The sequence below is a fragment of the Serpula lacrymans genome (assembly GCF_000218685.1).
Source record: "Serpula lacrymans var. lacrymans S7.9 unplaced genomic scaffold SERLAscaffold_5, whole genome shotgun sequence".
NCBI lineage: Eukaryota > Fungi > Basidiomycota > Agaricomycetes > Boletales > Serpulaceae > Serpula > Serpula lacrymans.
The window spans coordinates 94,328-109,392 of NW_006763294.1; the positions used below are offsets into that span (position 1 = coordinate 94,328).

The 15,065-nt window shown below is 45.6% G+C and overlaps 2 protein-coding genes across 2 annotated transcripts; both read right to left on the bottom strand.

Annotated features, from left to right (window-relative positions):
- Positions 1-500: 500 nt before the first annotated feature.
- On the bottom strand, positions 501-1,224 carry SERLADRAFT_435936 (uncharacterized protein; the record flags this gene model as incomplete). The annotated part of the gene is made up of 3 exons (XM_007316202.1): positions 501-627; positions 682-1,075; positions 1,137-1,224. 3 exons carry the CDS (start codon positions 1,222-1,224, stop codon positions 501-503), a joined length of 609 nt encoding a protein of 202 aa, XP_007316264.1.
- Positions 1,225-12,366: 11,142 nt separating this feature from the next.
- On the bottom strand, positions 12,367-13,719 carry SERLADRAFT_407006 (uncharacterized protein; the record flags this gene model as incomplete). The annotated part of the gene is made up of 6 exons (XM_007316203.1): positions 12,367-12,467; positions 12,576-12,987; positions 13,042-13,051; positions 13,264-13,406; positions 13,487-13,516; positions 13,663-13,719. 6 exons carry the CDS (start codon positions 13,717-13,719, stop codon positions 12,367-12,369), a joined length of 753 nt encoding a protein of 250 aa, XP_007316265.1.
- Positions 13,720-15,065: the final 1,346 nt, after the last annotated feature.

Here is a 15,065-nt window from a genome sequence, read left to right on the forward strand (position 1 = left end):
GATCTATTTATAAGATCCAGCAACATGTCAGCCTCAAACTGGGCAAAAACCCTCACAGCTATTTCTCAAAATATTGGTAAAATTTTAGTTAATCTATCACAAAGTATATATTTATAATATTTGAAGTATTCCAGAGGTGGCTGAAATTATGCTGTTTGTGTACAAATCATACCTCTCCCAGCTTGGCTGGAACCCTTTCATGTCCGTGGTGCGGGACGTAAAATCAGCACTTGGTACTGGCAACTCATTAACCCATCATTAGTCAGTACCGTATGGTGGATGAATGGTTACACTTCAGAGTTTTGGATACAGCCGTATTGTGGCAACATTTTTTTTAAAATCCCAATTATTTATATGTATGATCGAGAGCTTGTTCGCAAATATTAATTCAATCGTGCGGGTGTGATGCATGACTTCAGGGAAGGCAAGAAAGTAGCGCGTTTTCGCACATTTATTCAGTCTATCATACAGGCAGCGTAGCGTACAATGTAGGTATGAGTTTAAGGCAAAATTTGCGTCGTGTCCGCATCAATCACATCCTCCATGGCAGTGATCCCAGCCTCAATGGAAGGCCAACGGCTGAAGACAGCATGGCTGACACCCGTCACATGGGGGGATGTGAGTTGCCTGCAGAGGAAAGAAGAGTTAAGTAAAACAATGTATTATGGAAGGACAACTCACCAGCTGGAAAAAATGCCGATACGGCGACCCCTTGTAACTAAATAAACTGCCCCTGTAACAGGACCCTCGGGAACATTGTATGCTTGACCATTGTGGGTCCTGGTACTAGATGCCAATGCACCTATGGCTGCCAGTGCAACAGGAACATGGGGACCGTGGGATGAAACGGCCAATAGAACAGTGGTAGCAAAGGGAGTCGGCGCAACGGTGGTCGAGGAAGTGTTTGACGCGACAGTGGTAGATGACGAGGTTGAAGCGATGGCGGTAGACATGTTGGCGGCGGCAGGAGCAAGAGGAACGGGGTTCCCCTGGGCGCTGTCAAGGACTGCGGACATCAGCAACATGGCATTGCTGGGATTGAGGGAAACGCAGGAGAGTAAAGACAAAACAACGCCTACAAGATACCGTTTGTGAGTAAGATACAATAGAAATGTGAAATAAAAAAAAGGACCTACCCAGGGTTTCATCCTCATTATCAACTTCATCATCACACACCAAACTTTCAGGCTGTTTGGAGCTTGAAGGTGCGGGGGGAGGAAACATTGTCATAATGAAGAAAAACAGGTATAGGAGCAAGGACTGAGTGAGCGTAAAGAGCTGGGTGAGCTTAAAAAATATGAAAAAAAAAACCTGACCTGTTATAGAGAGCCAGGACAAACACCCAAGACAGCTGTCATCCCTACAACCAAAAGAAGAGGTGGGGAGGAGCTAAAGAGACAAAGTGAGGAGAGGTCGTTGAGAGTAACGGTGAACCGAAAGATTTCCTCGTGAGAAAGAGAATATATGGAATGGAACAATATCAAAGTCATGTGACACCTTACAATGGATGTGATTCCTCGAGTGACCACCTTGCGCACCTTGGGCCCGATGAATGGTTGACCAAATATGGAGCTGCAATGAGTGTGGTGTCTGTGTCAGACTCATTGTTGCAACTCATGATATACAGTAGCGTAGTTCCTCTGCCTTACCAGATAATCATTTGGTGGTAAGAACACTGCTCCACAAAATGCAGTGTATCACAGGGCTGGTTCTAACCAGATTCTCATCTCTGTGAGGCAACGATAGACTATAACAAAAACTAAACCTATCTCCTTCTGCACTTGCAGGGAGTAAGGGTTCAATGAGCTTGAGGTCGACAGACGCTAGTAAATATAGCGAGTAGAGGACTTTGAGTGGTAAGCTTCAAAGGTTCTTGTTGAGGAGTAAAGCGGGTAAATTCAGTAATAGAAAACTAAGGAGCCATACATGAATAGGTAAGGCTTTATATAGGGAGCTGTCCGTTCCTCAGACCGAAAGGAGAATATACGAAAAGTGGTCTGAGGAATTAATCAACCAATAAGAAAAAGGGAGAGTAACTATCGTACAACTTTTGACTTGAATTAATCAGCAGGTGAGAGACTTGTACTAATAATAGAGGATCGTCACGCGTGTTCAGGGACCGTATCCTCATGATGAGGTACGATCCTAAATAAGGTGTTATTAGTATTACCAGGCTTTACTGGGGCTTGGAGCTGGTTGGCGAGATGCCTACTACCAGTCTCTACCCAGTGTGCTGGCTGGCTGGGAGCGATACCCAGTCTCTGATCTGTGATATAAAATGGTAGCGATGGTTAAGAAAGCCTGTGAGGGCTATGAGAAGTAGAACGGCAAATGATACCTCTAGCCCTAGAGCCAGAGGCGTAATGGGAAAAGCGTTTGAGAACCAAGACATAGCGAAGATAAGGAAATAATAAAACGGTCCTTACATTACCCCCCCCTTTTATATTCTTGTCCCAAGAATCTTAGCGCTGCAGTCCGTGAAGCGGTTTGTGATCCAGTCGAAGAGGCGGGGTTTTTCGGTTGTCGTAGTGAAATTTTTGTAAGGGCGAAATCGTAAGACAGCGGAGGCGATTACGCGCGAGGCGGCAGGGTTTTTGCGGTGGAATGTGGCGATAAGCGAAGGGGAATTTTTCAAGTGGTGATCGGGTTCCCACGTCCTTTCCGTGATTGGGTATCCCTTCCAATGGACGAAGTAATCAAGCTTGGCCCCTTTGAGTTTAGTGGGTCGAGAAGCAATGATTTCTTCGGCTTCGTATTCGACTGCGCCATCGACTTGGATCGGCGGAGGTTTCAAAGTACAAGGTTGATTGGGGAACTCCGGCGTGTGATACGGTGATAGGAGGATTTCGTTGAATACCGGATGAATTGCTTTCCAAGATCTAGGGACGTCTAGAAGATAAGCGGATGGGCCGACTTTTGCTTTTACCGTAAACAGGCCAAATTGCTTGTCGTCTAACTTCTTCATTGGCCGATCAGTGGAAATATGAGTTCCTTCTAACCACACCTTATCTCCTTTGTGATATTCTCGTGCTTCCGTGCGTTTCCGGTCATAGTACTTTTTGAGGTTTTGATTAGCGAGTAATAATGATTGCCGAGTTTGCTTGTGTAGTTTCGTCATAGAGGTTGCGAAATCTTCGGCAGCTTGCGAGCGCCCGGAAGGCTTCTGACCGGTCCCTTTACGAGGGTGAGAACCATAGTTTACGAAGAAGGGGGTCTGATTGGTCGCGGAGTGGAGATGATTGTTGTACCTGAATTCGGCAATGGCTAGCCAATCAGCCCAGTCGTCTTGTCGGTGATTAATGAACGTGCGCAGGTAGTGTTCTAGGTCTTGATTGATTCGTTCGGATTGCCCATCGGTTTGGGGGTGGTAACCTGTTGACAGACCGGGTTCAATCCCAAGGGTTTGATAGAAATCCTTGGTGAAGTTCGACATAAATTGAGGTCCCCTGTCCGATATGATCTTTTCTGGGATACCGTGTAGTCGTATAACCGAATCTCGCAGTTGTTTGGCATAGCCTAACAAATCAAGAGTGACGTGTGTTGGTACGAAGTGGGCCATTTTCGAGAATCTGTCAACAAAAACTTGGATAGCATCGTATCCGTTTGACTCTGGTAATGCTCCGATGAGATCCGTCGTGATTATCTGCCAAGGACGATCAGGGATTGGGTTGGGATGGAGGGGAGCATGCGGCTTTTGGCGATGCGACTTCGTTCTCTGACATATCTCGCATCCTGCGACATATTTCCTGATATCTCTCCTTAGGCTAGGCCACCAGAAGGATCGGTTTACTCCTTCGTACGTCTTTCTTTCTCCTGGATGTCCACTGAGGCTCGTGTCGTGTTCTTCTTCAATAATACGTGCCCTCAACTTTGGGTCTTTGGGTACGTAGATGCTGTTTTTGAATGACCCTAACGTCAACTCGTCTTCTTTCTCGTTTCCTATCCAGATGATTCCGTCTCGTTTCTTCCAAACCTTTGGATCTTCTTTCAACTTCTTCACCACGTAATCGTCTAGTTTGTGCTGCGAAGTTAGCAGCTCGTCCAGGTAGTGTTCTTCTAACATGTCCTCCATAGTATAAATGTTTGCTTCCGCGAGCTGAGGTAGAAGGACCTGTCCTTCGTTGTCTCTCTCGCCTCTCGGATGATCTACTCTTCGACTAAGTAGGTCCGCTTTCGTGTTTGCTGAGCCTTTTACATGCTCTAACTTGAAGTCGTATCTGGCTAGTGTGTCCATCCACCTAGCCTGTCGTCTGTTTACTTTCTGGGGGTCTCGGAAGTAGGTGAGGTTCTGATGGTCGGTGAATATGGTGAACCGGTGTTTAGCTCCCATGAGGAGGTGTCGCCATTTGTTACAATTTGTCTACCTCTATTACGGACCACTCATTTCTCTTTACTCATTGGTTATACCATCGGACCGATGACTCACGTCCCTCACATACACTTCCGCTCCTCTCGCACTTCTATTACTTTGTATAGTACTCAGTCCTCAACGGACAGACCTACCCTAGATAGGACGTAACTCCTATCACCGACTTACTTCTCTATAAATACGCTTGTAACAGTAGTAGTATTCTCCAATACGATTCTACGCAGTTCACGCTTACAAAGCTAGAACTTCCAAGATCAGACTTCCATACGGAAGAAGACCAACAACCGTTGGAATCCCTCTATTCAGAATTACATCCTCGAACTTGTCTTCGGATAAGTCTCTTTGAACAAACTCGACGAACCCTCAGACTTTGTTAAGCACTTTGTGCGTAACACCATTCTTCTAACGCATGCATTACCGCTAGCATCTCTTTATCCCAGATAGTGTAATTTCTCTCTGCAGGGTTCATCGACTTTGACAGGAATGCGACCGGTCTCCATTTCCCTTCTTGCTGCTGGGATAACACCGCTCCTGTGGCGTAGTTGGAGGCGTCACATTCAACTTTGAATGGATCCTCGTCGTTAGGGATTGCGAGCGTGGGCGAAGTGGTGATTGTCTTTTTGAGAACGTCAAATGCTCGTTGCTGGTCTTCAGCCCATTCCCAGTCTACCTTTCCGGTGAGAATCGTTAGTGGTTTGGCAATTTTTCCATAGTCTTTGATAAATCGTCTGTAAAAGTTCGAGAATCCTAGGAACGACTGTAACTCTTTCTTTGTGCGTGGTGTTGGCCATTCTGCGACTGCTTGTACTTTCAGTGGGTCCATGCGAATCGTATCGTGTGAGATGATCATTCCTAGATATTTGACCTCTTTCTTCTCGAACTCGCATTTCTCTGGCTTGAGATATAACTGATTGTCTGCGAGTATCTGAAAACTTTAGATACGATCTTCCTATGTTCTTCTAACGAGTCGGTGAATATCATGATGTCGTCGAGGTATACGATAACAGATCCTTCATTGATTAGGTCTCGGAGAAGTCGGTCCATCATTGTCTGAAAGGTGGCTGGGGAGTTCGTAAGTCCGAAAAACATAACCAGAGGTTCGAACAGTCCTCTGTTAGTTCTGAAGGCAGCCTTGTGCTCATCTCCTTCTTTGATTCGAACATTATTATATCCCCAACGGACATCCAGCTTGGTGAAGAATCTAGCTCCTTTAAGTCGGTTTATCAATTCTGAAATGAGGGGTAACGTATATCGGTTTTTGATCGTGAGGGTGTTGAGTTTCCGATAGTCTTGTACCGGTCTGAGAGATCCGTCTTTTTTCTTGATAAAGAAGAACGGGGATGCGTAAGGGGATTTTGATACTCTAATCCTCCCTGTCTCCAGGTTCTCTTTCAAAAATTCGTCAAGATGAATTTGTTCGTCTCGGTTAAGTGGATACGTTTTACAGTCTAGACCTTTGGCTTCTGGTAGGAGTTCAATTGCATGGTCCCAGACTCATCATGGGGGAAGTTTGTCAAACGACACTTTTGTGAATACTGGCTCAAAACGATGATAAAACGGGGGAACGACGTCTCTGAACGTGAGTGTCGACTTTGCTCGTTCTGATTCTTCTGCAATCTGCTGGCTTTTGGTTTGAGATACGTTGCTTTCAACGGAAATTTTGTCAATCCTGCTCTGTAAGTCTACAGCGATGACTCTATCTCCGTCTTCAGGGTGATACTCCGTATCATCGGAAGGGTACGTGATGGTGTTGGTTTGCCAGTTGATGTTGGGATTCGTGCGTCGTAGCCAGTCATGTCCTAATAAAATTCTGGCCTCTCTCTGTCCAGTGACCAGGAAGTCCATTAATTCCGTGCGACCTGCCACCGTTAGGCGAAGTGTCACATATTCCGTTAGAGGTCCAGTGCAATTTTTGGTTCCATCTGCATTTGAAACAATAACACGAGTTGGGAGTGGTTTCGTGGAAATGTTGTGTTGCCGAACAAAGGCTTCGTCAATGATGGAGTCTGTGCATCCTGAATCTATCAAAACTGGTATGACATGCATCTGGTGATCGTCGATGGTGGATAATTGGCATTGTAGCGAGAGTTTGCGTTGATGAGATGGGGGGAGAGATGCGAAATCCTTGATCACATTCAATTGCTCTACGATATAATCTTCATTGTGTTGCTTGAGTAAATTGATTGTATCCGTCGTGATGTGTGGGTAACACTGGGGCGAGGCCCAGTTCCGAACCAATGCTTTGGCTCTTTCTTCTTTCTGGTCTTTAATTCGTCGAGCCAACCATTCCGCTGAATGTGGCTTAGCGTATTTCTCGGCACGTGGGTTTTGGGAAACATGTTTTGATTTATCAGTTACAAATGCATTTTCCGAACCGTGCTTACTGGTCAGAGAGTCCGTGCTTACTCCTGACCTTCGAGAAAATCCTTCGTCTTCGTCTCCTCCTGGGTTGTGGTTGCTTCTCTAGCTGCAACTTTCTTCAGAGGGCAGTTTCTTGCGATATGACCCGGCTGGCCACATCCGTAACATAATCTGAACCGACTCTGTCGGTCTGTATCCATAGGTACGCCTTGTCCGGGGAATACACCTCTCTGAGGTTGATCCTCAAACCTTCTTGCATACTGATTCGTCTGGGGTCTCGCCATCTGCTGTGGCTGCGGCTGTTGCACATGCTGGTGCGTATACGTCTGTTGTCTATAGATAGGTCGCGACGGCTGCGTGACTTCTCTCTTTCGTCTTTCGTCTAACTGAAACTCTTCTCTCCTTGCCTCCCATGCATAGGCTTGCGTCTTCCACTCAGCAAATGTTTTCGGTAGGTCTTTCTGGATGATGACGAAGTCACAGATTCGAGAGTGAAGATTCTTTTTGAGAATACGATTGATCACGTCGAAGTGAGTGGTAGCGTCATATCCGGCCTTGTCCATGAGCGTTGTGAAGTGGCTAAAGAATTCGTCACAATGCTTATTTTCCTGTTTGTATATCTCAATCTCGTTTACCGCCTGTGATCTTTCGTTTGGATTCCTGAATACTTGGGCTAGATCTGTTAGGACGGTCGAGAGAGTCGGCCATACAGGGGTAGTTGCGTCGAGAGCTTTGGTAAGCACGTTCTCTTTCCAAGCTTTTACTGTCAACGTTCCTTGGTCGCTGATTTTGGACAGGAGGTAGATGAGCTTTGTCTTCTCGTCTGGAAAGTAGGATGCATAGGCGGTTAAGTACAACTGTAGTGCTTGGCGCCATGCTATGAATCGTTCCTTCTCTCCTTTGAATTCGAAGGGTTCTGCTGCGAGAGTTACTTTGCCGTGTAACTGCGTGGGGTTAGACATGGATGAGGGTTTTGGAGGAATTGGAGGTGGAGGTGGGCGTGTAGGCGGTAGCGGTAGGGTTTGTCTGGGCGGAGTCTCCGGTTCTATGGACGGCTTTGGGTTTCGATATTCGGAAAACACTTTGGAGGATTGAAACGAGGTTTATTTAGTTTGAATCGTAATCAAACTCGTCACTCCAATCGTTAGAAGTAAATCCAAAAATATTCTCCTCTTCTTCCAAATCTCTTTCTACCTGTGAGCTAGTGGTAGAGTTACTGTCCAAGTTCGAGGTCGTTTCGTCTGGTGAGGGGGTTCTTTCGATAAGAACATTTCCTTGGATCAACGAGGAGACGGGAGGGATGTAAGAGAAATTTCCTCTAGTCAGATGGTACCCTGGTTTGTACTGCGAGTAGACTCTGTTGTTATCTCAAATAAGTACTCCCCAGAACTCGGTGTTGATTTCGGTAACGATGAAACGGTCTGTGGGGTGGCAGATGACTAAATCAAAAACTTCTTTCCCGTAGTTTTGGTATTCTCTGAACAATCGGCAGACGTTCCTGATCTGTCTCTGTTCTCTTTCCCAATTCCTTCCTTCAAGGATCTCGTGTCCAATCTTAAACACTAGTTTGCGAAATTGCGATATGCAGGCTACTATCCTTCGTATTGCGTCGCGGCAGAAAGGGGTGACAACTAATACGTGGACTCCTGTCTTGAGATAGTCTCGTGGGTTGAAGGCGTCGTTCTGTTCGGGAGTGAGGGGGATGTCGAAGAAGAATGGTATCTCCCGATAGAACTTGATGAGATTGGTTTCGTAAATTCCAATTCTCATAAAAAGAAGTTCAAGAGGGGTAGGATTAAATGATGCTGTAACGTATACGTCAATTTTGGATGGTTCGAGATACGGCGTAAGGAATCCTAGGTAGGGTGCGGAGTAGGGTCGTCGGTGGATGATGATTCCACAGGGAAGCAGGTAATGGATCTCTCTCCCGTCCTGTTCTGGTGAGAACGCGAGTTGGGGAGTTTCAACGTAGTTCTGAAGGTGATAGATGCGTGGGGAGATTCCGTCGGATAGTATGAGAAGAGCTGTTTTATGTTCTGCCGCCCGTCGTCTGAGGGCTCGTCTTTCTTCACTGTCGTTCCGACGAGGGGGTTCTAGGATTCTCTGTTCGTAGACTTCGATCGGTAGGTGCTCTAGGTGTATCGAATTGAACCTGAACAATTCTCTGGACGCTTGATCGGATTCCCAAAAGCAGGTTTGAGCAGCTGCTGACGCGTAGTCGAGTAAGCGCAACATATTGACGGAGTTGGGAGATTTTGAATGCTAAATCGTCGACGGCTAGAACTAGTCCTTCTAGTTCAGAGATGGGGGAAGAGGCGGCTGATGAGTCTTCGTAGTACTCAGTTTCTGTGCCGCTGTGGGCAGGCTGGGGATCCGTGGCAGCGTTGACAGGTACTGCAACGTGGAGGTCTCGGTTGTTGAGGGCGCGGTGGAATTCCTCGAGTGAACGTCGTTCTTCGTCCGTTACTAGGCTCTCTCTGGTGTTCGACAGTTTTGACGATTGTAGAAGTGATCAAAGACGAAGGCTAGGGTGAGGACTTGAGCAAGAACAAGTAAGAGTATTACTTAGAGGTGGGTAGGAATGTTGGAAAGGACAACTAGCTAGCTTAGCTAGAAGGCAAGTGGATGTTTTGGATGGGTAGGAGGACGGTGAATGACAGCACGTCCGAGGGATGAAGGAAAAGGTAGGTTAGGGCTATAATGGGTTCAAGCGAGATGGTGCGCTGTGAACAGATTGTAGAGTGAGTTTTCTATTTTGTGAGGCAACGATAGACTATAACAAAAACTAAACCTATCTCCTTCTGCACTTGCAGGGAGTAAGGGTTCAATGAGCTTGAGGTCGACAGACGCTAGTAAATATAGCGAGTAGAGGACTTTGAGTGGTAAGCTTCAAAGGTTCTTGTTGAGGAGTAAAGCGGGTAAATTCAGTAATAGAAAACTAAGGAGCCATACATGAATAGGTAAGGCTTTATATAGGGAACTGTCCGTTCCTCAGACCGAAAGGAGAATATACGAAAAGTGGTCTGAGGAATTAATCAACCAATAAGAAAAAGGGAGAGTAACTATTGTACGACTTTTGACTTGAATTAATCAGCAGGTGAGAGACTTGTACTAATAATAGAGGATCGTCACGCGTTGTCATGCACCAAAGTTGATTGGTAGCATGGACAGGTGTCAATAACGAAGCGAATATTCAAAAAGACTCGCCTTTGCGCCACACAGGCACAGTGCCACGTGGAATAGTAATTAATATTGCCCTTTTTGAACTTGTGGCTGATCAGCACCACCTCTATTAGGCAATCCAGTCACGCTCACCTTTGCTTTTCCATCCGGTACTTTCCGCGTTTCGGCATTTCGGCAAATTTTTGCGTCGCCACTGGCTACACATTGCATTGCGCCCTCGCTTTTGTCGTTTCTCTTACTCCCCTTCCTTTGCCTAACCCCACCATGGGCCCCTTCCTCTCCTTTTTATTCTCACCCGACGGTCGTTTCTGGGTCCCCATTTTAGTTCACCTCCTCGTCACCTCCACCCTCCTCCTCCTCATCTTCTTTGCACCCCCACCATTTCTGATGTCACCACTTCCTATCCGCTTCCGTCGCCGATCCGTTGACTACCACGTGCCACTGCTGATATCAGCAAAGCCCCGGCGGCCGGTCCAAATAGGGCAACAGGTCCATCTTCATGATGTCGATCTGCCATCATATACTATCAAAACATCGGTCACTCGTCTTGCCTGGTTGGAGCGTGGGTGGGTAGTTTTTGAGCTGGAGAAGGTTCATCCCCTTGCGTCGCCCATGTTCATCGCTGTCCCATTCACTTGGGTACACTTATCATTTGTCCATCGTCTTCGCTACAGCTACACCTATCACACGCTGCCTGGGACTCACTTGTTCCAAATTGGAACTACTCCTCTCCCTCCCTCGTTTGATCAGGTGGTCCAACACAACCAGTCCATTGGTAAGGCCATGGAACTGTCAGATTTGGACTAGGTGGTGGACCGGTGGCTCCAGTTTCTTTTTTTCAGCAGAACATTCATTTACAGTGCGATTATTTTTGATTTTTGAATCATTTTTATGGACACATATTTTTTTAGAATGCCTGACTGACAATAAAGGAACTGTGTTGATACTGATAGTGTTTTGCCTTGCTTTTTTTTACTGCATCTTCCCATGACATCATGATCTTCCTGCTCTCTTTTTGCTATTGGACTTTACTTTATGGCTGTACAAACCTGTGACATCACTCACAGCATTTATTGTTCTATCCCTTTCTTTTCTTTTTTTGACAATCTTATCCTGTACTACCTACGCAGGATTCGTCAGCGTACATTCCTTCCTTCATATTCTTTCTCATTCTTTTTGCACAGCTATACTGTGCATAGCCTACTTTTCTTTTACTATATAAACCCCTGTATTTTACCTTGTAAAAAAAAGGAACAGGAAATCCAATCCAGACTTCTTCTCTACTCTCAAGTTCACTACTCTGCTACTTGTGATCCAGTGTGGTCACAACACTTCCCACTTCTACCACTGTCAACTGCTGTCATCGTCACTTCCCACTTTTGAAGTCATTGTCATCCCTTTCGATTAGAGTCCTTCTGAGCACTACAGTTTGTGCGTCAGGAGCCTGCTATCACTGGGAACCTCGTCACCTCGTCATCCTCGTCGTTCTCAAACCTACCTTGTGCTACCATTAGCAAGGTAGTGCTCGTCTATACTCGCCACAAAGCACCTATCTTCCTATAAATTCAACTATCCCTCCTCCTCAAAACCCACACTCATACACCTCTGGGTTTTACTTTGAAGGATCTTTATATGTACCACCCCACGAACAACCAGACCACTCCACTGTTCTAGGAGGCAAAGCCCATAAACAAGTTCCGTGGAATCTGGGAGGATTGTGTGTTAGTTTGTTTTGTGTGTGGTTTTCTAACAACAGTTCTCATCATCGACAGCGTGTTCAGGGACCATATCCTCATGATGAGGTACGATCCTAAATAAGGTGTTATTAGTATTACCAGGCTTTACTGGGGCTTGGAGCTGGTTGGCGAGATGCCTACTACCAGTCTCTACCCAGTGTGCTGGCTGGCTGGGAGCGATACCCAGTCTCTGATCTGTGATATAAAATGGTAGCGATGGTTAAGAAAGCCTGTGAGGGCTATGAGAAGTAGAACGGCAAATGATACCTCTAGCCCTAGAGCCAGAGGCGTAATGGGAAAAGTGTTTGAGAACCAAGACATAGCGAAGATAAGGAAATAATAAAACGGTCCTTACAATCTCTATTCCAGTCACTTCTTTCAACAGATGTTGGGAGCCATTGTTTCAATTTGGGCACCACTTACTTGTAAGTCTCACTTTGCTTATCTTTTGGCACCCCTTCTAAATTCTTATATTCTTCACAGCCCAAAGGCGGCAGGGGCAGCATGGAGATTTACATGACAAACAACGAGTGAGGCACATGACTGGTGTAAGTATCACATTCATTCTTGCAACTTACCAAGACAGTGTTGCATAGTAGCTCATCTGACTCGCCACACTATTCCAACTACAAGCTTATCCAACCTTCCATCTCTAGCGATCTTCCAGTCACATCCATCAAGAATGTTGAAAGCCATCGGTATCGATTTGGGCACCACTCACTCATTGGGGTTCCAGTCACATCCATCAAAAATGTCAAAAGCCTTCGATATCGGTTTCCCGTGAGCTGCAAGGAGATTTGCAGACCCAACCACAAGTGCTGGGGAGTGAGGTTCAGTAAAGAAGGTCACAAGGGAGTTGCTATGGGCAAGGATCAAGAAAGTCATTGTATGTATGTAGTTACACTCGCTATTACAATACTAGTTACTTCCGCTCCCACCCAACTGTGTCCATCCCAAAACATAATCGTCGTCTGAAACCTCATCTGATGAGTATATTACACCTGCAGCGAAGCCTTGTGCTTTGTCATGAAGTCGAGGCCGGTAAGGTGGGAAATCCACGATGGCAATGAAGTCCAGGTCAGGGCGTCCATCTCCACGCGAAACTGGCTCAGATCTCATCATCGTTTGAAGGACCTTTTGGTCATGCAGATGGAAATGATCGAGTAGCATGGAATATACATCCCAGGCCATGTTCATGGTGACAAGAGGATTTCCGGCGTCTGAGAGGAAAGTTGAGGCCAGTTCATGGAATGCTGGTGGTACTAGAAGGAAAACTTCATGATTGGGGCTTGCATACTTCTCGCGCACTTGCTGGAGGAAAGGACTATGTAGGTTGACCTGTAAATAATGATAAGCAAAAGCTATAGTAAATATTTTGAGTTGAACACGTACCATGAAATCACTTGAGTCCCAACATGTTGGCTGTCGAAAAATGTTGTCAGGACAACCCTGGGGAAGAATCTTGTTCTTGTTGCAACGAGGGCATGTTGTGTTGAAGCGATCAGCAAAATGATCAAGCTCGCTCTATAACCATGGGATGAAAATAAAGTGAAAGATAAGCCTATGCGGAAACTTGATGAACGGAAAGTAGTTACATGAGAGAAAAACACTCACCGCTCTAAGGCGTTGTTGGGGTTGTATAGGCCATTGTTGAGTCCTTCATCCATGAGTATCTCAAATCCAGGGGACCACCGCTTTTGCAACTGACTCCAGAAAATCTCCGGCTTGATGTTACGGTGCAATCCTTTGAATGCGTGCTATAATGTTCGGTCAAGACCAGGGTTGTGCATATGACGCAGGAGAGTCTGGGCATTTGCTATGCCATTGTTCTCAGTACCTGGGTCACTCTGGGTGACAAGCGGCATGCCTAAAATATGTTGCTAGTCATTAATCAATGATAACATAAAGGTTTAGTACACATACCACCTAATTTCTCTACAGTATCGCAGTACCATGCACAGATTAATCACGGATTATGGTTCGTCCACCAAATCTTGAGCCATAAGATCTTACCAGAGAACGGTTCCAACCCCACGTGAAGGAAAAGTTGAAACCGCCTCCACTTGTCATGTTGGTCAAAGGTCCATAGGTCGTTTACTCCTGCAGTCCAAAAGTAACTACATTTCAGCCTGCAACGTTTGCGTGCTGCAACCTTATTAGGATGCACTTTGTATTAAGAACAAAGCTTAAAGGAAGTGTCTAGCCACTTGCTGAGAGCAATCAGGGACTGGAACTAGAGTCCAATGTGAGTAACTGTATTATTAGAGAGTATGACAGGTATACAGTACCTAGAGTCCAATGTGAGTAACTAGAGAATAGGAAGCATTGGACTCTGCAGTACTGTCCGAAGTTTGGTAAACAAAGGTAAACAAAGCAGCCACAAAGGCGAAATAATAGAGAACACAATCAATAGTGAATGATAGAAGAATAGATAGAGAAAGGAATGAAAATATATAGTTAGCACAAAGGTGCAGAATCACCAAAACTAACACTTTGTTCATGTACTCAAGGATTAGTTGGCTGTTATTTTGGAGATCAGGTAACTTGGATCAGAGCTCTATATTATATTACTTACCGGGGAGCCATTATTCCCTCCTCATCACGTAACACACCCTTCATGTCGTGGGATCCTTGATTTGGGTATCGTTTTTGCAAACATTCAATGGCAGGTCCGACACTTTGCAAGGTGTGCACTTGTCCTTGGGTGCTTTTAAGGCCCCACTGCATGCATTTTTTCTTGAGCAGAGCGAGACTTGAAGATTCTAATGTTAGTATATCAGAGTGTGGTGAAAGCATAATATATGCACGACAGGCTGCATTCCGTTGCATCAAAAGACCCCTTCAGGGACATGAGAATGTCCGGATTTGAGTACCCGGCAGCGACATATTTCTCGATCAAGGGTCAAATTACATCATCTGGAGCTATGTTTAACACACCACAACTTAGCGTTGGATACAGCTTAAGGAATGCAAAAATGTACGCGGCTGTGTGCTACTTCCATTGAGTCCTTTGGGGTTGGGCATGAGTGAAGCAAGCTGGTAAGGAGAAAGCAACTTGCGAGCAGCTGTAAGACAGGAAGTCCAATTTGTAAGCTTGTTCCACTTATCGCCATCCTCATGTTTTCCTCCTGGAGGAATTGCCGTAACATGGGAATCCGGAACTCAGAGGCGGCCTCTGAGTCACCAACAGATCACTTGAAGAACCTGATTGTTGTATTCACAAATGGCAGCACTGGAGTGATGTGCTTGGAGGGATGCAGCTATAAGATGAGGTCAAATAGAGCTGTGAGTAGGTCAGCATCTTTACACAATTTGCTACACTATCATAGTTGACTTTACACCTGTTTCTAATTGCAAGGCCAGGCAGAAATGCGAGCACTGTTTGACATATTTTGACTGCAATGTTATATTTGTTT